This window comes from Grampus griseus (genome assembly GCF_964374135.1).
Source record: "Grampus griseus genome assembly, chromosome: 13".
Taxonomy (NCBI): domain Eukaryota; kingdom Metazoa; phylum Chordata; class Mammalia; order Artiodactyla; family Delphinidae; genus Grampus; species Grampus griseus.
In genome coordinates, this window is record NC_139007.1 from 88,549,829 (window position 1) to 88,576,995 (window position 27,167).

Below are 27,167 nucleotides of genomic sequence, written 5' to 3' on the forward strand. Positions count from 1 at the left end.
AGTACTTTTTTAATTAAAACTTTCCCCATACTTAAACAAAGGATTTTCTTTGATGGTTATGGACAGAGAAGTATTGTACTTATTCAGGTACTGGCCTGGATAGAAAAATTCTGTAAAACATTTCCTATCCTTAAGGAGCTCACAACCTCATTGATTATATGAAGTACAAAGGAAAGCATTACAACATGTAATTATGCCTAAATGAGCCATAGGAGAGGTACTCTGGGGTCCAACTACCTATAGTCTCTTTGTGACCAATGTAAAAATACTGCATAAGATGGTAGCAGCAGAATTAAAATATAATCGAATTTGTAAACCAGGTGTGTTTTTTGTTTGTTTGTTTTATCATTCTACATGTTTGAGAATAGCTAACATGCTTACCATGTGCCAGGCACTGTTCATGCATTTCCTTAATCCATCTCACAGTCCTTAGAGGACACGTGCTATTATTACTCCATCCTACAGACGAAGAAACTGAGGCGGAGAGGTCTGGTAACTTGCTAAATGTCACATCGCTAGTCGGTTTAAACAGTCAACATTTAAAAATCAGTCTTGCCTACTACATCCAGCAACAACCAATCGTAAAATACTCTGACAGGGTGGCCTCGCCGGAAGGCAGAAGAGCTCCGCCCCGCCCCTTGTTTCCCTTAAGCCGAATACCCAGCAAATCACAGGAAGTGACGCAACACCCACACTTCCCATGGCCCGCGCTGCACGGTGGGCTGCCGGCCGAAGCCGAGGGCGGAACTGGCGGAAGTGACGTTAACAACGCGCGCCAGGAGTTCTGTAGGGTCGGGAACGGTCGCCGTAGCGGGCGCCTGGGCCGTTTGCGGCTTAACGTCGTTTTCGCCGACTGTTAGTTGTCTTTGCAGTGACTCCAGGTAACAGCCCTTTGAGCTTTTCTCTGAGGTTTCGTGTAGAGGTGACCGCTGCAGCGGGGCCCTGGGGTGATGGTGGGAGGAGGCGCGGAATGGACGGGGACACCGCGCGGGGGCTGTTCCTCCCGCTCGTGCTGCCGCAGCTTCGGCCTGTACCGGCTGCCTATCCCACCGAGTGCCTTCCTCTGCCGTAGTTCGAAAGCGGCTTCCCATAGTACGAGCGTGTGGTGCAGGGTGCTGAGAGGGGCCTGAGACAGGACAGTCCCGCGCATCCAAGACGCGGAGTCTTTATGTCCTGCCATCCGTTAATTCCTCTCGATATTCAAAGGGAGATTCACCCTGGCCTGTGCCCACCTGTTTTGCTACCAGCAGTGGTGGTTTTATAATAAAGTTGCGCTTGAGACTTTTTAACGTTTTGTCAGAGGCCGGAGAGTTCAGGCACGCTAGAGCGTTAAGATACAAATACACACCACTTTCCTTACGAGGTCTCCCTCCCTAGGCCCTGGACTGTGTGATTTTCTCGTTTAAAACTCCAGGTAGACGTCTCTGAAAAGATTATGCTTGATTTACATATGCAGTCACTAGAAGGCTATGCAGAATTAATTGAGTCTTTTCCCTTATCAGTGATTATTTCCAAAAAATATCGAATTTGACCAAAAAATGAGGAGATTCTGCAAACAACTCTCTTTTGTGAGGATACAGTAGTGCGGTAATAGTTGTGCGGTTTTAATGACACAGGGGAGGAAAGATGGTCAGTTCCATCACTGGGAGTGAGAGATGAGCTCTGAAAATGGTTACATGAGGCCTCAACCTAGTTCCACAGATTTGTTCTCTAGACTTAGTTTGTAAAAAGGGGTCTGGAGCCACCAGTTTCTGGATAATCTGTAGTCATGTTAATGAGTGGTTTAAATCCTGCCCTCATTAGCTCTTGCCTGAACCACAGCAGTGAGTCTTAAACCGAACTTCCAGCCTCCAGTTTTATCTATTGGAATTCATCCACACTCTTGCCAAAGTAGATCTACTCATGGTGCACTTCAGAATCTTGTCACTGCTCATATTGCTTATGTAATAATGACTTAGAATCCTGATAATGTGACCTCACTTATATTTGCTGTCTCATCCCCTGCAGGAACGTTCCATGCAGTCATGCTAAATTTGTTGCTTGCATACTGCGTGCTCTTTCAGTGTTTGTCTCTTTCTGCTTCATCTTTCTTCTGCCTGAAATGCTGAATATAAATTCCTTCTCACCTTGCTAGACCCAAGTCATATGGTCCCTGCTTTATGAACATACTCTTCAAAACACTTGGCAGTTATATTGTCTTCTTTTGTGTAGCATGTATGCATTCATTCATGATCACGTACTATATGCCAGGCCCTGTACTAAGTACAGAGATTACAAAGACACATATTGCTGATTTCTTCACTCAAGGGGCTTAGCATAGTGCATATCTGCTATGATAGCACTTAAGTTTTGCAGTGATTATTTACAAATCCTTCAAATTGAACTCTTTGATGCCAGGGGTCAAATGCCTCTCCATTTTTATATTTGCAGCACTTCTGTTGTTGTAAGAGGATAACAATGTCTGAAAGAGCATAATTTTCTTATATGTCTGATGTTTTCTGAAGCAGAGTTTTCTCTTTTTTTTGGTCTGTTTTCCATTGATGAATATGTAGGATATATAGTCTTTGGGGTCCTTTGTCCTTTCAAAGTCATTATCAGATTCTTTCTGAGTGCTTATTTTGTACCAGTACATGCTTGAGTTACACGTGTGTCTTTGACATATAACTTGTAACTTTAAGATCTGTAAGTTCTGTGTGAGAATATCTTATTAGATGGTAATGTTTAAACTGAAATCTAATAATAATAGCTAACATTTATCCTGTGCTTACTGTGTGATAATTAGATGCTGTTCTTGAGGTGTTAATCAGTCCTGTTTGAATCGGTCAGTTCTCACAGCAATCCTGAGCACGGTAGGAGTCCATCTGAACTAAACAATAAAAGGTAGTTCATCAGTCACTCGGTTCTTTTGACTAAAAGAAATTTCAAACGTGTAGCCAGTAAAGACATGATTTAAGGAAAGCCAGATACAGGCATAGTTTGTATTTATGTGTTCTGAAGAATTAAAGTTATTACATATATAAAAACATGATGTTTATTTTTATGTCTGTACGGCGTCTATCACAGTGTTTTATTTAAAGTAGTTGCTCAATAAATGAGCACACTAAAGTGTATTGGATCCAATTCAAAATTTATTAAACTTAATGCCCAAGACATTGTAGAGGATAGAATGCTGAATGGAATATTTTAAAACTTGAATTTAGCCTAATAGCGCTGTGTATACAATGCATAATAAATATTTCTACTCAGATATGACAGGTTCCTTAGGAATTTGTTTTCCCTGGGTGTTTTTCCCCAAAAGTTTTTAATGCTGATTATGTACTTTAATTTTTAACATTATAAGACTATAAATTAAACACATAAAAAAACAATTTTTGTTCTGTTGGCAATTTTGCATGCAGTCACAGGAAATGTGGAAGGAATAAGATTTCAGCTTTGTAAGGTAAAAAGAAATATATTCCAAAATAGTTTCGTTGGTTTTTTTCATTCTTTGTTTGTTTGTTTTTTGTTTAACCATGAAACTGGTTTATAAGACTGTATAGCTTACCTGTATTCTTACATTAAACTTCAAACTTTTTTCAAAGCAGCATCACTGTTTCTTGGTGTGCATGAAGATAACCCAGAGAGTTGAGGAAGTCGCTAAGAGTGTGCTGGGGATGCTCTAGGAAAAGACTGAATGCTGAGGTGATTCCCAGTCCAAAGGATTTTGATTTGCCAAGAAGAAAGTGAACCTCATGGATCAGAACAACAGCCTCCCACCTTATGCCCAGGGCCTGGCCTCCCCTCAGGTAATACAACTGGAGGGAGGGTACACGTAGGACAGAATCTGCATTGTTAGAGACAGTGTAAAAGGGAAGCAAGGGAATTTAACCATCTGTTGTTGAAAATGGATTTATATTTTTTAAGCCTCCTTTATTTCATTGAGAAGTTCTATTAGGCTTTGAATAAACATGATAGTGTTTGATTTGGGGAGTTTGTTTGGAAGCTAAAATGTGTATTTGTAAAACAATCTTTTGATAAGCACTTATGAAAGTGGTCTGAGTGATTATAGGGTGTTTGATTTTGGAGATAACTCTAACCAAATTATTTTCTAGTTTTCTTTTCATTTTTATGTTTAAGGTTCCAAATAATGTAGCTACTTTTAAATTTTTAAATAACTTCTGTTGAAGTGTAGTTTACATACTTAAATAAAAACACTATTATTTTTAAGGTTTAATTTTATTTATTTTTGGCTGCATTGGGTCTTCGTTGCTGCGAGCAGGCTTTCTCTAGTTGCGGCGAGCGGGGGCTACTCTTCGTTGTGGTGCACGGGCTTCTTGCGGTGGCTTCTCTTGTTGCAGAGCACGGGCTCTAGGTGTGTGGGCTTTAGTAGTTGTGGCACGCGGGCCCTAGAGCGCAGGTTCAGTAGTTGTGGCGCATGGGCTTTGCTACTCCGCGGTGTGTAAGATCTTTCCAGACCAGGGATCGAACCCGTTTCCCCTGCATTGGCAGGTGGATTCTTATCCACTGTGCCACCAGGAAGTCAAAAAACACCCATTTTAAGTATGTGTTTTGATAAGTGTATGCACCTGTGAAGGTTATAGAACATTTCAATCACCCTAAAAGTCCCTTCCTGCCCCTTTGCAGTCACTCCCCTAGCTCCAGGCAACTAATGATCTGCTTTCCAGAGTTAGAGATAGTTTTGCCTACTCTAGAATATCATGCAAATGGCACCATACCAGTATATGCTTTTATTTGTGTCTGTCTTTGTGTATCAGCAAGTTCCTTTTTATCACCAAGTAGCACTCTGTTGTATGGGTGTCCGACAGTTTGTCCATTTTCCAGTTGCTGACATTAGGGTTGTTTCCAGGTTGGGGCCATTGTGAATAAAGGTGCTTTGTGTTTGTGTACATTTCTCCGTGTCTGCTATGTTTTTGTTTCTCTTGGGTGAGTACTCAGGAGTGGGATTGCTGGGTCATTGTGTACGTGCATGTTTAACTCTATAAGAAAGCATGTTCTGAGGCTCTGCCAGCAACACGTGAGAGTTCTAGTTGCTCCACGTGCTCACCAGCCCTTGGGTTTTTACTTCAGCCGTTCTAGAAGTACAAGCATTTTCCTCTGACTTATGATCTTGAACATCTTGTCAAGTGCTTATTAGCTATTTATAGATCTTCATTTGTAAGATGTCCTTCACATCTTTTGCCCATTCTTTATTGGTCTGTTTTTTCATCTTTTATTGAATTTTGATTGTTCTTTATGTAGTCTGGATATGAGTTCTTTCTCAGATATATGTATGGTAGATGTTTTCTCGTAGTCTGTGGCTTAATTTTTAATTTTCTTTTTTTAAAAAAAATATTTATTTATTTTATTTTTTTGTCTGCGTAGGGTCTTAGTTGTGCCACATGGGATCTTTCGTTGCGGCATGTGGGCTTCTCTCTAGTTGTGGCGCACGGGCTTCTCTCTAGTTGTGGCGCACGGACTTCTCTCTAATTGTGGTGCACAGGATCCAGAGCGCATGGGCTCTGTAGTTGCGGCACTCGGGCTCTCCAGTTGTGGCACATGGGCTTAGTTGCCCCACAGCCTGTGGGATCTTAGTTCCCTGACCAGGGATCGAACCGGCGTCCCCTGTATTGCAAGCCAGGTTCTTAACTCTTAACCACTGGACCACCAGGGAAGTCCCAAGTTTTAATTTTCTTAATGGTATCTTTCAAAGAGTAGAAGTTCTCGATTTTTTCTAAGTCTTAAAGCATTGTTATCCTCTAGAGCCTGAAGGGTTAAGGAGCTTCCTTAAATTCTCACGTGTTGTAAGTAGCAGAGTTGGATTTCACACCCAGGTCTGCTTCCACATCCTAAGCTCTTACCTACTGTGTTATGCTGAAGAAGAAAGTGATGTGTGTAAGAACAGCAAGTTCCTCCCCATTACTGCTATATAACCCCCTTTGTACTCGGAAGGTGCCTGTCTTTGCAAATCTCATCTGCTGTTCTACCAGCCAAGTCCTACAGACACAAACACCAGCCAGCCTAACCCATTGTTCTCCTTACTTCCCACAGGGGGCCATGACTCCTGGAATCCCTATCTTTAGTCCGATGATGCCGTATGGCACAGGACTGACTCCACAGCCTATTCAGAGCACCAACAGTCTGTCTATTTTGGAAGAACAGCAAAGGCAGCAGCAGCAACAGCAGCAGCAACAGCAGCAGCAGCAGCAGCAGCAGCAGCAGCAGCAGGCGGCAGTGGCAGCCGTTCAGCAGTCGACCTCCCAGCAGGCGACCCAGGGGGCCTCGGGCCAGACACCACAGCTTTTCCACTCACAGACTCTTACGACCGCACCCTTGCCGGGCACCACTCCCCTGTATCCCTCCCCCATGACTCCCATGACCCCCATTACCCCTGCCACGCCAGCCTCGGAGAGCTCTGGGATTGTGCCGCAGCTGCAGTGAGTACTTGTTGTACGTCCTTTCCCTGCCCTGGAGGGGTCCACTGGAACTGTGCTGCTGTTCTTTGTTCTCAGATGGATTGAGTTATTTGTGTGGCACTAATGGCGATCATGCATCAAAACTCGCTTTAAAAAGAAAAGGGGAAGCTGTCTTAGTGAGTCAGTGCCCCCAGTAAAAGGCTCTCATAACATCTTCAGAAATTTAGTAGCTGTGCTTATATGTTTGGGCCAATGAAGTCCAATTTAGATTGCATTATTGTTATTGTAGACATTTCGCTGTAGCTGATTTACCAAATGAAGCTTTATGTAGTCTCCTTCCCGTGTGATATTTTTAGTTTTTGGGAAGATTAATTACTTAGTCACAGAATCATTATAGTTCATAGTGGTCCTTGTTTTCCTTCATTGGTCATTGTAAGGGCTGCATGTAAATTTTTGAAGAACTGTGCCCTTCCCACAAGCTGAGGATGGCTGTTCTTGTCCTAAATGTATTTTTCTATCTAATTGAATTAGGTCCTGTATGTAACAGAACTGGGGGGTAGGGGACGGGTAGGGAAAATTTCTCCTTCCTGAAAACCAAATATTCTTAAATATCTGTCGCCGAGAAGTATATAGCTTTTGCCTTTAGGCAGTTTATGGCCATATCAGGGGATATTTGTAACAACTATGTTACCCAGTTTTCTTGTAAGTCATTCCTGATCATTTTTAGAACTAAGTAATGTTTAACCATGGATCCTGACTCTTATCCAGTGGCCTAAATCTTGCGTGGGTGTTTGTTTGATCTGAAACAATTTTAAAAACAAAATAATTTTAATCTTAATGATTTTAGAAAGATAAGCACTTGTTAGTTCACCTCTATAAACACCATACCCTATTGTCTTTTAACACTTAGCTGGCTCCTATGTGTATTTAAGTTTGCACCTTTGGTTTAAATCGTAAATTCTACCTAGTTCAGATGGGGTGTTTGTTTCTTGCCAACACCATAATATTTCTGGTATTCCACAAAGCGTCCCAGAAAATTCACAAGATTGTAGAAATTAAATAACATACTTGTATTTTCTTAATTTATTTTTGTTACGAACTTATTTATTTATTTTTATTTTTGGCTGCGTTGGGTGTTCGTCACTGCATGCGCACGCTTTCTCTAGTTGCGGCGAGCGGGGGCTACTCTTCATTGTGGTGCACGGGCTCAGTAGTTGTGGCTCGTGGGCTCTAGAGTGCAGGCTCAGTAGTTGTGGTGCATGGGCTTAGCTGCTCCATGGCATGTGGGATCTTCCTGAACCAGGGCTCAAACCCGTGTCCCCTGCCTTGGCAGGTGGATTCTTAATTGCTGCGCCACCAGGGAAGTCCAAATAACACACTTTTAAACAGCCAATGGATTGAAGATCATAGGGACAGTTAGAAAATACTTAGAGACAAATGAAAACAAAAATACAACATACTAAAACATATGGGATGCAGCAAATGTGGTGCTGTGGGTGAAATTTATACCTACAAATGATCACATTAAAAAACAAGAGGGCTTCCCTGGTGGCACAGTGGTTGAGAATCTGCCTGCCAATGCAGGGGACACGGGTTCGAGCCCTGCTCTGGGAAGATCCCACATGCCGCGGAGCAGCTAGGCCCGTGAGCCACAATTACTGAGCCTGCGCGTCTGGAGCTTGTGCTGCACAACGAGAGAGGCCGCGACAGTGAGAGGCCTGCGCCCCGCGATGAAGAGTGGCCCCTGCTCGCCGCAACAAGAGAAATCCCACACACAGAAACGAAGACCCAACACAGCCAAAAAACAAACAAAAATATTTCAAATCAATAACTTAATGTTACAACTGAAAAAAGAACAAACTAACCCCAAAGCTAGCAGAAGGAAGGAAATAGTAAAGATTAGGGCAGAGATAAATGAAATAGAGAAAAGAAAAACAGTAGAGAAAATCAATGAAACAAAAGGTTGGTTCTTTGAAAAAAATCAACAAACGTTTAGTTAGACTAACAAAAAAAGGGAAGACTCAAATTACTAAAATCAGAAAAGGAAGTAGGGATGTTACTACCAATTCTACACAAATAAAATAGATAAGAAAGTTCTGTGAACTTGTGTATGTAAAATTGATTGGAAGGAAATAGGTGATGTAGAAATGAGAACATTGAGTTGATCAACCTAACTGGCATTACAATTGTATATTAAAGAAGACACCCAACCTCTTTCCAACCTAATTATGAGCTATCAGGTTTTCAAAGGTATTGCATTTTGACAGTGCCAAAAAAAGACCCAGAAGCAGCCATGAGCTGGAACAGTTGGAGATGCATTTGCAACCTGGGGTCAGTGTTCACAAGAGAGTGATGTTACAGCTCATTTAGAAGTTATTTATAAAATTACATAAGAATATTAAAAAATGAAAAGTGTTCATTGGACCCAGATAATAAATGGTGATGTTTGTTTTTCTTGACTTACTGAGGGTTAATCAGAGGAAAAAGCTGGTTTTCTTCCTTTGTCAAAGATAATTGAACTTTTGTTCTTCCAAAAGATACTTATTTTGAGAGAAGTGAGAAAGTCATACCTCACTTAGGAACCATGTGTATACAGAGCAAGTTACCCCCACTTAAGCCTCAGCTTCTTCATCTGAAAATGGCAGTACTAAATAGTTATTACTTCATAGTGCATTGTAAGTATTAAGTGAGATTATCTTTGTAAAATGTTGGCATGGTGTTTGGTACTTGTTTAAACACTTAATAAATGTCAGCAATTTTTAAAAATTTTAATTAAAAAAATTAAGATAGTTTAAATTAAACTAATCTCATTAAATTTCATTAAATTAGTTCTAATGAAAGAATACAATTTCTAAGTAATCATCTAACACTAACAGTAAATAATCATGTTTTCTTTTCTAATTTCTTACAGAAATATTGTATCCACAGTGAATCTTGGTTGTAAACTTGACCTGAAGACCATTGCACTTCGTGCCCGGAATGCTGAATATAATCCCAAGGTCAGAACAATTTTAATGTATTTCAGACTATAATAATACAGAATTTTCTTCCAAAGGTCTCTAGATCAAAAAGAATATGTTGTGTTTAAGTTTGTTGACACCAGCAAAACAAGGATTTAAAGCAAAATATGCAGCATTTTTATTGACTAGCTGCCAAGTAGGAGACTCCAGGAATACAGCAGTCCACAGGATGAAGTTTGACACATCCATTGTGAGGGGATCACGTGAAGTTACAGAGCAAAATATATAGAGACTTCAGGAATACAGCAGTCCACAGGATGCAGTCTGACATACCCATTGTGAGGGGATCATGTGAAGTTACAGAGCAAAATATATAGAGACTCTAGGAATACAGCAGTCCACAGGATGAAGTCTGACGTATCCTTTGTGAGGGGATCATGTGAAGTTACAGAGCAAAATATATAGAGACTCCAGGAATACAGCAGTCCACAGGATGCAGTCTGACGTATCCTTTGTGAGGGGATCATGTGAAGTTACAGAGCAAAATATATAGAGACTCCAGGAATACAGCAGTCCACAGGATGCAGTCTGACGTATCCTTTGTGAGGGGATCATGTGAAGTTACAGAGCAAAATATATAGAGACTCCAGGAATACAGCAGTCCACAGGATGCAGTCTGACGTATCCTTTGTGAGGGGATCATGTGAAGTTACAGAGCAAAATATATAGAGACTCCAGGAATACAGCAGTCCACAGGATGCAGTCTGACATACCCATTGTGAGGGGATCATGTGAAGTTACAGAGCAAAATATATAGAGACTCTAGGAATACAGCAGTCCACAGGATGAAGTTTGACATATTCATTGTGAGGGGATCATGTGAAGTTACAGAGCAAAATACATAGTATGATCCCATTTATGTTTTGAAAACTATATAGAATCGAATGCCACGCTACCTGGAATTTACTTCAGAATAGTCCAGTTGGAGAATTGGGAAAGGGACATATGGATGAAACAAGATTAGCCAAAAGTTAATAATTGTTAAAGTTGGATAATAAGTACAAGAAGTTTATTGTATTTTCTACCTTTGTATAACTGCCGATTTTTTTATAATAAAAAGATTAAGGGAAAAATACCTACAAATTTTCTGATTTTAAGATAACAGCCTAGGGCTTCCCTGGTGGCGCAGTGGTTAAGCATCCCCCTGCCAGTGCAGGGGACATGGGTTCGATCCCTGCTCTGGGAAGATCCCACATGCCGCGGAGCAACTAAGCCCGTGCACCACAGCTACTGAGCCTGCGCTCTAGAGCCCGTGAGCCACAACTACTGAGGCCCGCATGCCTAGAGCCCGTGCTCTGCAACAAGAGAAGCCACCGCAATGAGAAGCCCGCGCACCGCAACGAACAGTAGCCCCCGCTCGCCACAACTAGAGAAGGCCCGTGCACAGCAATGAAGACCCAACGCAGCCAAAACTAAATAAATAAATTTATTTAAAAAAAAAAAACAGCCTAATGCATATGGAAAGTCCATATGAATGTAGCATTATAAGAATTAATCTTTTGTCATAATTTTATTAAGTTGAATACCTGATTTTACATAATTTTTTCTAATGAAATGATATTAGTTATCCAAGCAATAAAACCAGTAGAGGGAATTTAGGAAATGCAAAATAATTAGGCATTTCCTGGGACTTGTATAAACTAGAATATAATGCTAGCATTTTTACATGGTGGTAAAATCAGAGAGAAGACATATAGTAGTTTTTAAACTAAAATTGTGAAAGCAATCTAATTTGTCAAAGAGTGATCTTGATTAGAAATAATACGAATTTTTTCATGTGTAATTAGATAGCAGATATTAAATTTCAGTTATTTTGAAACTAATTTTTTGCTTTGTATCATGTAACCTAGTCACTGAGGCCATTACATTTATATAAATGCCAATCCACCAATTCAGTTTCTAAAGTATTGGAAACGGGAGGTAACGTCACTATGCGTTGATATGCTTGTAATCTGATTTATTAATTCCTTCTGGATGTGGAAAAGGTTTATCAGTAGATTTGTCTAAAAAAATTAATAAAACAAAATTTATAGTTAAAGATATTTTTGCAAATATTCCTTGTCTTCAGGTGTTGGGATGTGTATGACAGAACACAGAGATCTTGGTCCAGCCGCCTTAGAGTCACAACTTGTGTGCTTGCTCCATATGCAAAAGATGTGTGGCACATGGTGATGTAAGGGAGCCCTGTATGGAAACACATGACAGATATCTTGATAACTAAGTACCAGGTCCTTCTTACTATTTGGGGTGTTTTTTCTCATTGTCTAGTTCTCCTGACAGAAGTCAGCAGTCTGGCATGACATCATTAACTATTGTCTCTGGCTGTTTTAGCGGTTTGCTGCTGTAATCATGAGAATAAGAGAGCCCCGGACCACTGCACTGATATTCAGTTCTGGGAAGATGGTGTGCACAGGAGCCAAGAGGTGGGTTTAAAGGAGTTCATTGTCCTGGTCTGTATGTTATGAAAGAAATGGCTGTGTCATGGTTTCTAGGTGTTAGGCTAATACTTTAATAAAATGTTATTGTTGCTTTCTTATTAAAATAGTTGCTTCTCATCACTTTTAGACAGCAGTAACTTCGTTTTCTTAAAACCAGGCATTAGTTTAGGGTGTATGCTGTCACCTTATTTCCATGCAATTCAGCATGTATGCATGCCTCATTTTTGTCATTCATGACCCTGCACTTGAGAACCTTTTGTCGACGATGATACTGCTATCATTATGCTTTTGTTACATGAGCCCTGCTCTGCTAAGTCATAGTTTTGTCCAAGAGATGACTTCTAGGAATGGATAAAGAAAGACTTGGCGTAAAAGAGGAATTAGCGTATGCATTCTTTGAGTATAAGTCTCATCATTATTTTCCTATCCAAATGAAGCTTGTTAGTTTTCATCTCAGTAGAAATTTGTGAGCTAAAATACAATAATATTAATGATAATGGTGATGATGATATTATGTTTCACACGTATAAAATCTAGGGCTGTTGGGACTTCTCTGGTAGCCCAGTGGCTTAAGACTCTGTGCTCCCAATGCAGGCGGCCTGGGTTCGATCCCTGGTCAGGGAATTAAGTCCCATACGTGGCAACTAAGAGTTTGCATGCCACAACTAAAGATTCCACATGCCGCAACTAAAGATCCCGTGTGCCGCAATGAAGATCCCGTGTGCTGCAACTAAGACCCGGCATAGCCAAATAAATAAATAACTTTTTTTAAAAAAAAAATCTAGGGCTATCAGTAATTTGGTGAATTGAAGAGGGATTCATTTTGGTAGGCCTAAGTTTTCTGTCAAGGACACAGGAATACTTTGTACATAAAACTGTTAATGTCTGTTGAGCTTTTCTTTATTGGAAGGGGTGACCAGTTTACACTTTATAAAATATCTTTCCTAATTTGGACTTTTTATAAGTTTTTCATCTAAATAATTATTTTAGGTGTCTTTGAGTATGAATATTTCACTTTTTCTTTCCCTAGTGAAGAACAGTCCAGACTAGCAGCAAGAAAATATGCCAGGGTTGTACAGAAGTTGGGTTTTCCAGCTAAGTTCTTGGACTTCAAGATTCAGAATATGGTGGGGAGCTGCGATGTGAAGTTCCCTATAAGGTTAGAAGGCCTTGTGCTTACCCACCAACAGTTCAGTAGGTGAGTCTGAAATGGATTGTGATTGCTTTTGGCAACAAGTAATTTATAATCTATTTAAACATTGTTCATGATAAAACATGTGCAAACTAATTAGTATGTAAGAACAAATGATATAGGTATATTTAATGTTGAAGTGTCTTCCTGATGTCTTTGGTAACACCTATTATTCTCACCAGCCTCCTACTTCCCTGTCATTTCACTTAACGACACCCAAAAGTCCCCTTTACTGGGATGAAATTGATTCCCCTTCTGTATGTTTTATCATTTTATTGCTCACTAAATACATTTTAAATACATGAACAAAGTCCACAACCTCTTGTATCAGTTTTTTCCCCAGTTGTTTGAATCTTTTGTGCTAGTCAACATTTATTTTCCCTGCTACTTCCTGATGAAGACTTACAAGGCAGGTGGTCCCTACCCACCTCTCCAGCCTCTCTGCTCGTAGCACCCCCAAGGCTTATCATGCCCTTATTGCACCAGGGCCCTTGCACATCCCACTTTTATACCTGGCACACTCTTATATCACTTTTCACCTAGGAAAGTCCCACTGGCATTTCACATATCCACCCTAGCATCTCTTCCTCAGAGAAGCCTATCTTGAATTTTCCACTAGGTTAAACAGAGTCACACATCCTAACTGTTTTCAATCTCTCTAACTAAGAAAATGAGATTACTAGGATTAGAATAAAACATACCAATAGTGCATTTAGTTAGACAACATAGTCAGGGAAAGATTCAGTCTCCAACTAGTATCTTTTCTATCACTTTGGTTAAATTGCCTGAACAAAGTTAACAGCTAGAGATATTTCAGTTTAAGGAGATGAGACGTGAATGATTAGAAGGTAAACTGTGACTGTCAGATCTTATAAATGAATGATTATTGGGCTCTTGTAAGTCGGTGTAAACTTGTCCAGAATGAAACTTGATAAAGGTCAGAGACTATAGAACATATTTATAAAGCTCTTGTTCTTATGTCAGGAAATCCAGATTCATTAGAAATAGAGTTAGTTGGTCTTCAAGTGCCAGTTACAAGTTGGCCTCACTTGAGCCCTCTCTCCTGTGATGCTCCTCAAGAATTGGGCTTCACCTCCTCATTAGTTTGCTGCTTACTCAGTACTTTCCCTTGTTCAGGTCCCCATTTTTTCTAAAGGCATGAGCAGCTGTTAATTTCTAAACTGTTTTTGCCATTTTCCTTCTAGTTATGAGCCAGAGTTATTTCCTGGTTTAATCTACAGAATGATCAAACCGAGAATTGTTCTCCTTATTTTTGTTTCTGGAAAAGTTGTATTAACAGGTATGTTGCAACAGGAAGTAGTGTTCGAAGTTTGGAAAGTGTGAAGAATGGCATTTTCTCAGTGCTAAGAAGTAATATCACAGTGTCGGGACAGTTGACTAGTGACTTGTAAAGAAGCTTTGCCCCTTTTTTGTCTTCCCCTGACCCCAACACTCTGATGGGAAACACACCCACCAGAGGGAGTGAGCCGAGGGAAGTCAGAGCACAGCCCTGCTGGTTCTTCAGCTGAAGCATGACCTTGGTGGGGAAGGGGGAGGTGGGCATTACAGCATAACAGATGGCGTTTTAAGTTGGGTACCATTGTCTAAAACTTTGGGGTTCATCACCATTATCATTTTGCGACAACAAAGGCAGATTCAAAAGAGCTTGTTTGAAGGCAGCGATTGGGAGAATAAGATTCAGCCACTCTGACTGCTGCCCTGCTGGGTTCTGACACAGTCCAGAGCCCAACACCAGTCACATGGGCAGACTGGGGAAGGAAGCTGGAGTCACCTGGGGCGCTGCTTTTGTAATTTTTTTAAGAAGCCAACTTAAAAAAATACCACCTTAAAAACAAAAATAGGATTATGACAAGGGTCCATCGTTAATGTTTTAATGCATCTGTCTTACTAGGTGTGGAGAGAATTGTGCTTGTGGTTTTATGTTAAGAAATGCCGTTTCACACTCTTCTCTACTCCAACTTGTCTTCATAGGTGCTAAAGTCAGAGCAGAAATTTATGAAGCCTTTGAGAACATCTACCCTATTCTAAAGGGTTTCAGGAAGACAACGTAATGGCTGTCATGTACTCCTGCCTCCCCCACCCACTTGTTTTTTTTAAAACAAATCAGTTCTGGTACATTTAGTGGTGTTGTGGACGGCCCCATGTGATGAGAGGATGGATGTCTGGTTGTAGGTTGCAGCACGAGGTGAAGCTCCCCTGCATGTGTACCCCGTAGGGATGCCAGGAAGGGGGTGTTATTTCTGCACAGAGATCACCGAAGTGTTACTGTAAGTTGCTCGAACTGTGCTGCTATTTGGGCAGCGCTGCCCGTTTATTTATATTTAGATTTTAAACACTTACTGCTGTTGACAAGTTGGTTTAAGGGACAAAACTTTAAGTGTTAAAGCCACCTCAACAATCGATTGGACTTTATTTTGTTTAATTTCTTCCCCATAAACCACAGTTTTTATATTTCTACCAGAAAAGTAAAAATCTTTTTAAAAAGTGTTGTTTTCTAATTTGTAACTCCTAAGGGTTATTTTTGTGCCACATTCCGCCTTTCCAGTATTGCAGGACAGAATAGAAATGTATTAATGAAAACAAATGGCTGTACATATTTTTCTTCCTTCAGAGTACTCTGTACAATAAATGCTGTTTATAAAAGTGTTAGATTGATGTTATAAATGAAACTTTGTAAGATCATGTGATCATACTGTTTAAAAAGTCGTATTTTAGATATAATGCCTGAAACCATTTCAGTGTGTTTGCTTGCTTGCTTGCTTGTTGTTTGTTTCAATCAACATTTCATTGTATGTTGCAGTGAAAATGGAAGAAGTGTCTGAAAATTTTAAGTTGCTCACAAAACATGTTTATTACGTCCCATACGTTGAGCACCTCCCGTTTCCCAGATATGTTGCCTTCTCACAAAAGCTGCAGTTAGGTTTTGTTCCGCTTTCACAAGTAGGGTAAGGTAGGCCCCAGCTGAGGGTCAGCCCAAGGTTACAGAGCCCGTTAAGTGGCAAACACGGGCTCTAAGCCAAAGGCCTTCAGTGTTAGAGCTGGGGTTGTCCACTGACTGGTGAGGTGTGTTTTTCTCATGAATATCAGGTGAGCACGTGTAAGTTCTTGGGGTTCATTGTTCGGGCATGTGTTTTTCTTTTTAATTGTAAAAATATTTTTTCAGAAACCAGAAAGTTTCTTCCTTCCTCTCCCTTCTGTCTGTTTCCCTAGGTTAACTACCAGATTGGTGGGTACCTCCCCAGCCCTCTTCTGTTCAGGTTTTTTTCTTTTGGGGGTGCTTTTGTTATCATATTGAAAAAAATAGTAAAGCATATGTTTGATTTTATAGCATCCTTTTTTTTTTTTTTTTTTTTTTTTTGCGGTACTCGGGCCTCTCCCTGTTGTGGCCTCTCCCGTTGCGGAGCACAGGCTCCGGACGTGGCTCACGGGCCCAGCCGCTCCGCGGCATGTGGCATCTTCCTGGACCGGGGCACGAACCCGTGTCCCCTGCATCAGCAGGTGGACCCCCAACCACTGCGCCACCAGGGAAGCCCCTATAGCTTCCTTTTTTTAGTCACTATATCATACACATTTTTCCATGACAAACATACTGCCATGAAATGGAATCTGATGGTGCCACATGATGTAATCTGATGGTTACACAACTTTATATATTTAACCATTTCCGTAATTATGGTCATTTATGTTACCTGTAGTGTTTTACTATTATAAACAGGTGCTGCAGGGAACATCCTTTTATGTGTATTTGTGGATAAGTACAGGTATTTCTGTAGTAACATGCCTAGAAGAGGAGTCACTGTATTAAGAGCATTTATACATTCTAGGTTTTGATAGATCCATACCAGGTTACAGTCCAGAGAGAACATGGTGTATGAGGTACCCTTTTCTTGCATTTTCCAGTCATCAGTGATGTCAGTAATGTATGGATGAATCGGAAAGACATCAGTCCAGTATAATCTCCTTCTATTCAAGAAAGAATTGTTTCCCCACGTGTGAGTCTTCCTTTAGGTTCTTCAGTAAAGTTTCATAATTTTTTTCATATAGGGCTTTACATTACATAAAAGTTAATTCCTAAGTATTTTAGTTCATTATTAATGGCATTTTTCATAAGACTTTAAAATTATTGCTGATAGATTTATTTCCAGTCACTTTACTGAATTCTTGTTACTCCTTATGCACCAGTCCAGCAACACCACCCACCCAAATAACCATTATCCTTTCACAGTAATTACCTAAACACCAATATAGGTTAGTCTTCCATTTTAATAAATTGATGTTTTTATGTCTGCTTTATTCCTTAAGTTCCCCTGCCATCTCATTTAAGGAAATTTATAGGCTGTTTGGCTGGTAGTTTCTTACAGTCTGTCTTGCTATTTGCAAACTCAGGATGGTGCAGCCAGCATGTCCCTCTGTCCTCTGCATTTCCTGCCGGTGGGTGGCTGCATCTAAAGCCTTGATCTCTTTGTAAAGACTGTAAGTAGTGTTTGCTAGGGATTTAATGTCTGATTGGCGTCTTCTGATTGACCCACTAATTCATTAGTGGGTTGCAAAAGATAAAATTCTAATTATTTTTTTCATGATCTGTTAGAATACTTTTTTATATAGTTATATACTTCTTTCACATAGCAGGATAAGTTCTTGCTTCTTTCCCTTTGAAAGTTTGCAAGGTAAGATACCTCATGAGTTCGTACTAATATATCCAATCCAGATTCAGACCACAGGGTTTTTATTTGATCAGTTCTATATTACGTATTTTACGCTGAGAACCCTTAATTTTTAAAGACACGTGGGGTGATGAGTTAGTTAGAATAACAGAACACTACCACTAATACGAATATCAAAAGCACTGAAACATTTTTTCTTTGCTGTGATCTCTGGATTGTCAAAGGATGATGAGACCAGCATTCAATGTATCAAAAAGGGACAGGTGACTGCACTGCTCTCTACAGTAGGGTGAGCTGCCTGGTCAGGCAGTATCTGGGCCAAGCAGAGGTTTGGGGGACAGCATGCATGGGTTGGCAGTAGTGATGGATGTCCTCCGCAGGAGCAGCTGCTGGGTGACATGTGTCGGTCATTTCATGGTTGGCATGAAGGTTTTTAAATGTCTTGACGTATCTAGAGGCAACTGAGTTGCTTTTTTTATTTATCTAAATTTTCGTATTTTTGTTTTAGTTATTTTCAACCAGTTGCTTTTCTTGGACATGGTTGCCAAGTCAGTGCTGGAAGTCTGTCTCCAAATGGAAATGCCCAGTGAACTTGCTGTCATCTCCAGACCTCGGCAGGGATACACACCTAAAGGATGGCTTGGTGGGTTACCAACATGCCTGCAAGAATGTCTACATAATCTGGGGGTCTCTCCAAATAGACAGACCCTAAACAATTTGCTTAAACAGTCCTTCACAGTCAGGATGCTGTCCTACTGGGGCAAACTTCTGATTTATAGTTTGGGCTATGAAGGCCCCACTAGTCCAGTATTTTATGTATCTTTATATAAATTACATACATATCCACACACACGTGATATGGACTAAAAGGCCAGGATTTCCTGATAAAAAACTATAGTGAAATAGCCAAGTCAGTGATATTAGCAAGTGATATTACCTCCAAAAAGATGTGTTTATGGTGGCAGTGCATTTCAGGGTTAGCAGGGATGTTACCAGAACTAGCTGCTGGTCTTCACGCAGTGATCAACAGCAATGTCTCCAAGTTTGCCTTCGCAGCAGTGAAGCCTGCCCAGCACCAAGAGAATTGGGAATTATCACAAGTATAAATCACCTGGGGCTGGAAGGAGCCTTAGCGTGGCTGGTGGCATCGATTCAGGAACCGCTTGTGTAAACAGAGGCATCGGAAACAATATCCCTCACTTGAAAGCTACCTCAGAGCCTTCCCTCAGGCTGACCCAGGGAGATTCCCGTGGCTGATTCCCTGTCCTTATTTGGGTTTACTTGCCATGTGGACAGTGCTGTGAGATGGGGAGATGGAAAGAGAAGACCTTTCAGTCTCTGGTCTATAAGCAGTGCCACTGGCTGACCAAAGTCAGTTTTGAAGTAGAGCTTCTCTTTGAACTCAGGAAGTCTCTTGGGGTTTTACCCAAATATTTTTCTCCTTGTTTTAACTTTGCAAATTTTAGGGGAGAAATGCTCTTGAGTGATGGTTTGACTTAATTAGGCACATAACCCATTTTTATTATAGAAAGAAATATACATATAAGTAAAAAGATCATGTCACTTAGTCCCACTGTTCAGTTAACCAGTTCACACCTAGTGCATTTCATTCCAGATATTTTTGGTGTATATACATGTGTATAAATATTTTTACAAAAATAGCATACTATGAATACCATCTACAATGGTACCTTGGCATCTTTATCTTACTTGATGTGCATATAAGTCTGTATCATTAAGACTGTGTAGCCTCCTGCTGGACAGATACACAACACCTAAAACAGCATCTTTGTGTATCTCTGGTATAATTATTTCCTTAGGATAAAGTCCTAGAAATGGAATTGGAAGGTCTAAGAGATGATGAATATTTTGAGGCTTCACACAGTTGTCTTTAGGCAGTATCTGTTATATCTTGCTTCCAAACAAATTCCTCTGTGTAGCCAGTGCCCAGGCCACAGCTTTCAGCACAGGTGAAGACGGCCAGGACGCCCCAGTCGACACTCCTGCCCAGTCTGTCGGCCTTCAGGCAGTTGAGCAGATGAGGCATGACCTGGGAAAAGGATGGCACAGTCAGAGCGCTCCTTGGCGGTGATGAGCACAGTCTGCTCTCAACAGACCAGACCTTCCTGGGGATCCTGGTCTCTCCATCTCCACACTCCACAGCAAGATTAAAGACATTAATGGTGTTAACATACTTAACAATCTAAAAATACTTTGCAACTCTATGTTTCTTTAAAGTCCCTCTCTATTTGGTGTCTTTCTTTTTCGTTTAAGAAAGAAGTTCCTAAGTATAATAAGATCAGCTGATCTATTTGACCTGGCTGTTAACCTAATTATTTTTTTATTAATAATATGCCACAAAATAGGGATGAGGCTTCTCTTTGGGCAACTCTTATTTTGGGTTATTTACAACCTGAATAGCAGATGCTGTTACTATGACTCTGAAGAAACACTAACCTAGTAGAATACAAAAAGGAAATCTATTGATGTATTTGTATAGACTAGAAATGGGTCTTAGGAGTCAGTGGTCTCATGGGAAAGAGTAAGAGCCAGCACTGCCACTACTGTTATCAAATTGCTTTATACAACCACCGTCAGCTCATCTTGGGCGTCAGTCAGAGCTCTGGCAGTAAGAACCAATTAGTTTTGGATCAGTCCACAAAAATCCTTTTTTTATCCTAAGAAACAAATATCACTTTATAAGGTTAGTGAATCCACAATTCAGGAGCATTTCCGCCCAACCCAAACGGATTTTGATGCTAACAACTTCTTGTGGGGGGGGGTTACCTTAATGATTACATTAATTTGTTCTCCTAACAAATCTACAAACCAAGACTAAACAGAGTAAGCGTTCTGAAACACTCTCACAAAGGAGAGAGTCAAATATTGTAAAAAAGGTATATTATTTTAAATTATAAAGGTAACAATAGAGGCACTAAAATAATATTGACCCTAACCACACTGGGAAGTGGGCGATGGTCTAGATGGTGTGAGTGACTACATTTAAATCCTCACTACTGCAGAAGTCAGTCAACAGATGTCTAAAAAACTAGTAAACTGATAAATCTCAGAAAAAGCATGCTATTTAAAGATAGAAATAACTACCAGATAACCAGTAAAAGATAATTCCCTCCTTGTAACAAGCCCTAAGGTGGGGTAGGAAACTACTGATTTTCATTATAGGGAACCTTCCATAACACCACAGGGACCCATACACATATGTTACTTTGGCAAAGTTTTTTAATGCTTAAAATTATAAATCAGGGTAATTACATACTAAAATAGTACTTATTTAAGGTCATACCTGGAATTCAAATATTCTCTTGGCACCACAGGGGCAATCTGGAATATCCTTTTCTTGAGGGATATTTTCACCAGAGATCCAGATGGGGGCAATCCCTCTGCCGTATCTGAGAATCTAAAATCAATAAGGATCAGTTTAAATCACCAACATCTCATGTGATCTGAGGATCATCTAGAGAAGCTTTGTACATACTCTTACGATTGATGAAACGCTCATCTGAAAACCACTTTACTGTCTGTCCCCCTGCGCCCCTCCACTGGGCACAATTAAGACCGTTCTCAGCGTCATCAAAGGCAGCGGTGCCCAACCTTTTTGGCACCAGGGACTGGTTTTGTCTCGTGAAAGACAATTTTTGCACGGACAGGGAGGGGGAAGGGGGTGGTTCTGGCGTGAATGCGAGCGATGGGGAGTGGCAGCTGAAGCTTCACGGTACCGGTCCTTGGCCCAGGGTTTGGGGCCCCTGATCAAAGGGACTGTTTCAGCTTATCTGATTCAGGATATCCAAATTATTTTTCTTAGATGTCAATATGGTTAGAATCTGAATCCTATGACTATTTTGTGAAGAGACTAACAATAATCCTATTTCCCCATCACCAGGTTGTCAATCTAACATGCAGCCCAGGGTCTGTGCTTACCTTCACACAGATATAAGGAAACTTAGTTAACAATTTTTAAAGGAACAAATACCAAGTGAGCCACAGTGTTTAAATAAAACAGAAGTAAATTTTGTTATAACATCTTATGTAACAAATGAGTGACCTTCCTCAATATTTCTTGTTAAAAGCGTATGTGTTGCTAAAAACTACCTTCTCAGTATTTAGGACCTAGACCTACTCTTCCTATAAGCCCCTGGATGTTGATTTGCTCTAGCGACTGGCTTATGGGAATTTAGCTGTCTTCTTTAGTGATTTATGTTTATGGTAAGGGAAGTTAAGGGGAATAAAGTTAATGGAAGAAAAGAGGCAAAGGGAAGCATTTGCTGAATACTTACTGTGAGTCTACAATCTACCTTAATCCTCGAAACCACTCTTTTTTTTTTCCCCACACCGTAGATACAATTACATCAGAAGGTCAATATGTAATTCAAGAAGCCAGAATTCTTCATAACAGCAAAACCCATTATTCTTTTCACAAAACCACAGTGGTCTTTGTGCTAATGTTGCAGGTTGGTTTCTTAGTTCCCCAACCAGGGATCAAACCTGGGCCCCCAGCGATGGAAGTGCAGAGTCCTAACCACTGGACTGCCAGGGAATTCCCTACTCAGGGTTTGTACCCCTAAACCACCACCTGAAAAGAACAGAAGGAGCTGTAAATGAATTCTATTTTACCTGTTCTGGTTCAGAGGATATTTTGGTTTTAAACTTCTGGAAAATTCTATCTTCCCTAGATTCATGTTTTGCCATGGAATCCAGTTCTTCCTCAGGTGTTTCACCTAAAAAATTATCAACATAACTATTATGCAACAGGAATAATCTCCATGTCTGGACAATAAACACATGCTGAGGGAAGCCAGTTTTAAACAACCAACTTAGTGTTAAATCAGACAGTGAAGGCCAGATGTTTCTACAGGCTTTCCTATTTTAATTCATTAATGTTTGTGCTTTAAGACCATCTGACTTTGCAGGTACTCCATGAAGCATTATTACTATGCCGGCTCCTAGTAAGAGCTTCTCTTTAAAACTCCAAATTAAAAGAACAGACCCCAAGTCCCAGTCTGAGGACTGCTGTGCCCAGCACACAAAAGGGCACCCAAAGAATATGAGCCCTGCTTATCACTAGTGTCCTTCACCCATCTGTACTCTTACTTCCAATCTCTTCATGTTTCATCTCTCCTTTCCCTTACACTCATTCAGTCATCACATGCCCTAACTCTACCAGCTCACTCCTTCACACTCACCTCTGGAATCTCAGCTACCTGAAACACCACCATCCCCAACAGGATCGAGTCTTTGTAACTCAGAAGATATTTCTGATACCCTGAATGTGAACTGTAAGCCAGTAAGCTGACATTCTAATCCAAAATTTAATTTAGATTCTGAAATCTACATTTTGGCTCAAGTTCTGGAGTAAGACGTGAGCTCAGACTTCAGTTCTAGAACTTAACAACTTTAGTCAGTTATACGACCAAGCAAGTTATACCCAGAACCTCAAATTCCTCACTGCAAAATGGGGCAGAGTTTCTAACATATTGTTCTGATGTCAAGACTTTAGTAAGATCATGCACAAAAGGCCCGTGGTACAGAGTAAGTGTTGGATCAATTTTGGCTACGGCTCAGTCTCAGCACAGGCACTGCTCCAGAGTATGATAACCTTGAAGTAACTGATGAAATCAAGTATCTGAAACTTGCCAGATAAAAGGGCCCCCTGCTGCCCACCAAACACTGCTAGGCACTCTCATGTCCACCATCTCAATCAGAGAAACAAATCCTGGAGCCAGATAAACTTTCCAAGTTTCCAGCATCCTGTGCAGCCCCACCCAACTGACCACCTGGATACTTCCTCTGACATGTTTACAGGAACCAGAACGTTCCTGTATATGCCAAGGAGGGAAGTACAGAAAGGATATCTTCAAATGAGGCAATATTTGAAAAGTATAGGTTGCAGCCTCCCAAGTGAGTTGCCTTTTCCTATCAGTGCTTCTCTTCTTGGCATCTTGAGCCCTTCCTTTCAAGCATTATATTTAATCACTTAATGAAAGAGTTTTTTTATTCTTTTTTTTTTTTACATTTCTATTGCTTATTACTTTATTGGCCCCATGTCTGAGGGAGCAGAGACAGTGTGCATGCACTGTCCAGTTTAGATACAGCATGGTTTCATTTCACTGGACACTCAATACAGGGAGTTCTCTCTCACCTGTTATTGGAAATTTTCTATCAGACTCCTTCATCAGTGAATTCTTCCCCAAAGCACACTCTCTAACACTACTACCCACCAACAAACATAGCATCCCTCTCCCTAGGTGCTTTTAAACATCTGGCACGGAATCTTCTCATATGTTAGTTAAAAAGAAAAACGTTTTTTGTCTTAGCAATGATCTAAGACGGGTGTCTCCAAACTGGTTCTCTAATCCCTAGGTCTCCATGGCAGGCCGTCAGTGTCCCCTGAAATGGGTGACAACATGTCCCTTGAGGCTGGAATGTTGGGACACTTGACCCTCTACTTTCTCTCTGCTTCAACTAGATTCACTATTCTTCCCCCCACCTTTTTCCTTTTTTTCCTTATACATATATCCCCTTTTATAGATTTCCTTCCTATTTAGTTCACCACAGAGCACTGAGTGGAGTTCCCTATGCTATACAGTAGGTTCTCATTAGTTATCTATTGTATACATAGTAGTGTATATTTAATGAATGAGTTTTGAAACTGATTCCTTACCCATGCTACCTATAATCTCTGATTCATCATCTTTTCCCACAACTTCAGGCATAATCTCATCTTCTGTTTCTATTACAATTTCAAATTCTGGAAAAAGGAAGCTGTGGTCTGGAACTGTACTGTCCAAATCACCTGAAACAAAGTAAGGTAACTAGCATCATTAGTAATCATTTAGTTTGGAAGGTCAAATAATTTCCTATATCTGAAGTGTATTCCATGTCATAACAGTTTTCCCTAGTAATTAACATATGTAGCTCCAGCATTTTAGATTATGGCTCATAAATTAAATGACTATACTAAAGCTAGGCTGGGACGTGAGTGGGCAAGACCTCACAGTTCCTTCTTCATAAAGGTGTTTATGTCACTAGTTAACCAAAGCTTTGAAAAGTATTACACCTTTTGTAATGTTAATGTTTATCCTCAAAATGAAAGATTTGGCCTGACAGACACTATGAAACTGAGCTGAGATTTAAAAGTAAAAACAGAATTGACTGACCTTCTTGTGTACAAGCCTGCTTATGTCCCAATCTCCAGTCCAGAGTCTGATGCTCCTTGCTGCAGTAATGTGCCTTGTGACATCGGGAGCATGTTTTGGGGCCTAAACAGCCACAAACTCTGCAGAGATGAGCACCGGACTCGAGCTGGAGGCACACGGATTCTCCTGTCTCCAGCGGGGGATCCTCAGAAGGTGGCTCATAGGCATAGAAGTCATTTCTCCTAGGCAACTGATTTCTAAAAACTAAGGAGAGAGAAGGAGAAACGTTACACATGTTTTAAATAAAACAACATAGCAATTCAAATATTTGAGCCTTCACTCCACACAGGACTGAAAAGACAGTCATTTTTTAAAAAGAAAAATAGAAAGTTTTTGCTTTCAAAAAGCTTATTTGCTGGAAAGGAAGAAAAAATAAGAGTGAAAACGAGAAACTTTTTAAAGTCCATACAACTAAGTAGGCTCTTTGAGCTTGTTCAAATTAGTAACAAAAGTAACATTAAGTCAGACTACATACATATGAGCAACGTGTTGGAACCCAGGTTTCCGAAAAATTACAGGTTCTATTATCTGAACACCTACTACCGACTGATTAACAAAAAGCTGGGGTCGAAGAAGGCGCGAGCCCTTGGAACTCACCCCCACCCCCGGAAACGCTCGCGGGGTACAGGGGAGAGGCCCGCGGCGGGGTCGCAGAGGAGGCTGCACGGTCCCTGGGCCCTGACCGCGAGCAAGGCAGCGCACGCGCGACCGGGGCCGCAGGCCTCTCACCGCGCACGCGCTACCCGGGCCCCGGGCCGCTCACCGCGTAGGCCGGCGCAGCACGGTGGCGTTCGGCAGCAGAAAAGGAAGAGACTGCGGTGGAAGGCGTCGGCGCGGCCCGGAAGCGGTGCGTACAGCTGCAGCAGGAAGGCCAGTGGGCGGCCGCACAGCGCGCAGGCCAGCCCCGCGGGCCCCGGCAGCCCGGCTGCGCCGAGCCACGCCGGCCGGCCGCCCACCTTACTGGGGAACTGCTCGCTGCGCAGCCGCCACGCCGGCGCCGCCTCCACAAAACCCAGCTCAGCCAGCCCGACGCTCCCGGATGCCATAGGCGCAGGAATTAGGCCCCTCGACCTGCCGCCCCGCCGCCGACAGCGGAAGTCGCCGCGGAAGCGCGGAGGACGGCCGGCCAGAAGCAATTGGACGGCAGTGGAGAGGGGGCGGGGCCATGGGGAGGCCTGGCGTGGGCCGGCTTCGTTGTCCCTGACTTACGATTGGTTGCTGGGGCAGGGGCGCGAAGCCGCTTGAGTCCCCGGGGGTCACGTGGAGGTCTTGGAGGGCGTTTAGGTGAGCTAAGTGCAGCGGAGCGCGGGCTCTCTGACTTCCTCACGGCCTGGGCACGTCCTGCAGACGCTGTTGAACGCTCTGGGTCTGGGAGCACATATCCGCTCACCTAGGGGCGGATGACCGCAGTCGCCTCCTGAGCCCTGGAGGCGGGGCTGTAGGGTGGCGGGGAGAGGCAGGGTGGAGATGCTGAAAGATTCAGAAATGTCATTGGCCCAGTTGGTCCAGGAAAGGGACGGAGGGTGGCGTGAAGGGTGCAGTTAGGGAGAGGGTTTAGGATGGTGGGGAAGGGATAAGCTTAGGGGTTAGGGCCTAGAGTTAAGGGTTAGGAGTTAGGTTTGGGTTTAGGGATTGGGCCAAGGGCTAAGAGTTGGGGGTTAGTGTTGTAAAAATTAATAAGCAGAAACCTCAATTAAATAGGACGGGGAGACCAGAACGGAGAGCTCTCATGCGTTACCGCAATTGCGGAGCCCCACAGTGAGAAGAAAGACTCTCATTTCCTGGCCTCAGGAAAGGACTGAGCCAGGACTCAAGGACTCAGCCAATAAAAAGTTGTGTACTGTTTGCTATAGCCCGTCCAGGGTCCTCTTCCTTTCTGCAGAGGTGTTTCCTTCCCTTGACTCATGGGGATGCTCATGTGCCTTGCTGTGGTTGCAGACCTCCAAGTTGTGATTTTCTCCCGATCCTGAGAATAAACCCATATTTGCTGGAGAAATATCTGGCTGTCTGTTTGTTTCAGGTCAACACCAGGAAAACTAACTCAGGAAATGACCTAATCTCCCTTACATACCATCTTCAGTTAAAAAACAAAAGGTGTTGGGAGAGGGGGGAAGCCAGTTAAAGGAGGTCATCAGGCAGTGCATAGTAAACAAGGGTATGTTTGTTATGTAGATTTAAGTCCAGGCCTTCTCCATAGGTAAAAGTTTCTTGAGCTTCAGTTACCCT

The 27,167-nt window shown here is 41.7% G+C and overlaps 2 protein-coding genes across 5 annotated transcripts; one reads left to right on the plus strand and one right to left on the minus strand.

Annotated features, from left to right (window-relative positions):
* The first annotated feature begins 760 nt into the window (after positions 1-760).
* Positions 761-15,688, plus strand: TBP (TATA-box binding protein). 3 transcript variants are annotated; one of them, XM_082669215.1, is made up of 9 exons: positions 782-881; positions 2,783-2,880; positions 3,582-3,785; positions 6,028-6,413; positions 9,304-9,391; positions 11,744-11,835; positions 12,881-13,048; positions 14,248-14,342; positions 15,035-15,688. In XM_082669215.1, exons 3-9 carry the CDS (start codon positions 3,732-3,734, stop codon positions 15,112-15,114), a joined length of 963 nt encoding a protein of 320 aa, XP_082525341.1. In that variant the 5' UTR covers positions 782-881; positions 2,783-2,880; positions 3,582-3,731; the 3' UTR covers positions 15,115-15,688. The 3 variants fall into 3 exon arrangements, with proteins under 3 accessions (XP_082525339.1, XP_082525340.1, XP_082525341.1); XM_082669213.1 differs by lacking the exon at positions 2,783-2,880 and having other exon boundaries at positions 761-881; positions 3,585-3,785; XM_082669214.1 differs by lacking the exon at positions 2,783-2,880 and having other exon boundaries at positions 770-881.
* Positions 15,689-19,223: 3,535 nt separating this feature from the next.
* PDCD2 (programmed cell death 2) lies at positions 19,224-26,017 on the minus strand. Of its 2 annotated transcripts, XM_082669239.1 has the most exons (6): positions 25,705-26,017; positions 24,903-25,145; positions 24,407-24,538; positions 22,360-22,463; positions 21,032-21,145; positions 19,224-19,777 (listed from the first exon to the last, which is right to left on the minus strand). In XM_082669239.1, exons 1-6 carry the CDS (start codon positions 25,985-25,987, stop codon positions 19,619-19,621), a joined length of 1,035 nt encoding a protein of 344 aa, XP_082525365.1. In that variant the 5' UTR covers positions 25,988-26,017; the 3' UTR covers positions 19,224-19,618. The 2 variants fall into 2 exon arrangements, with proteins under 2 accessions (XP_082525365.1, XP_082525366.1); XM_082669240.1 differs by lacking the exon at positions 24,407-24,538.
* Between the last annotated feature and the right edge of the window lie 1,150 nt (positions 26,018-27,167).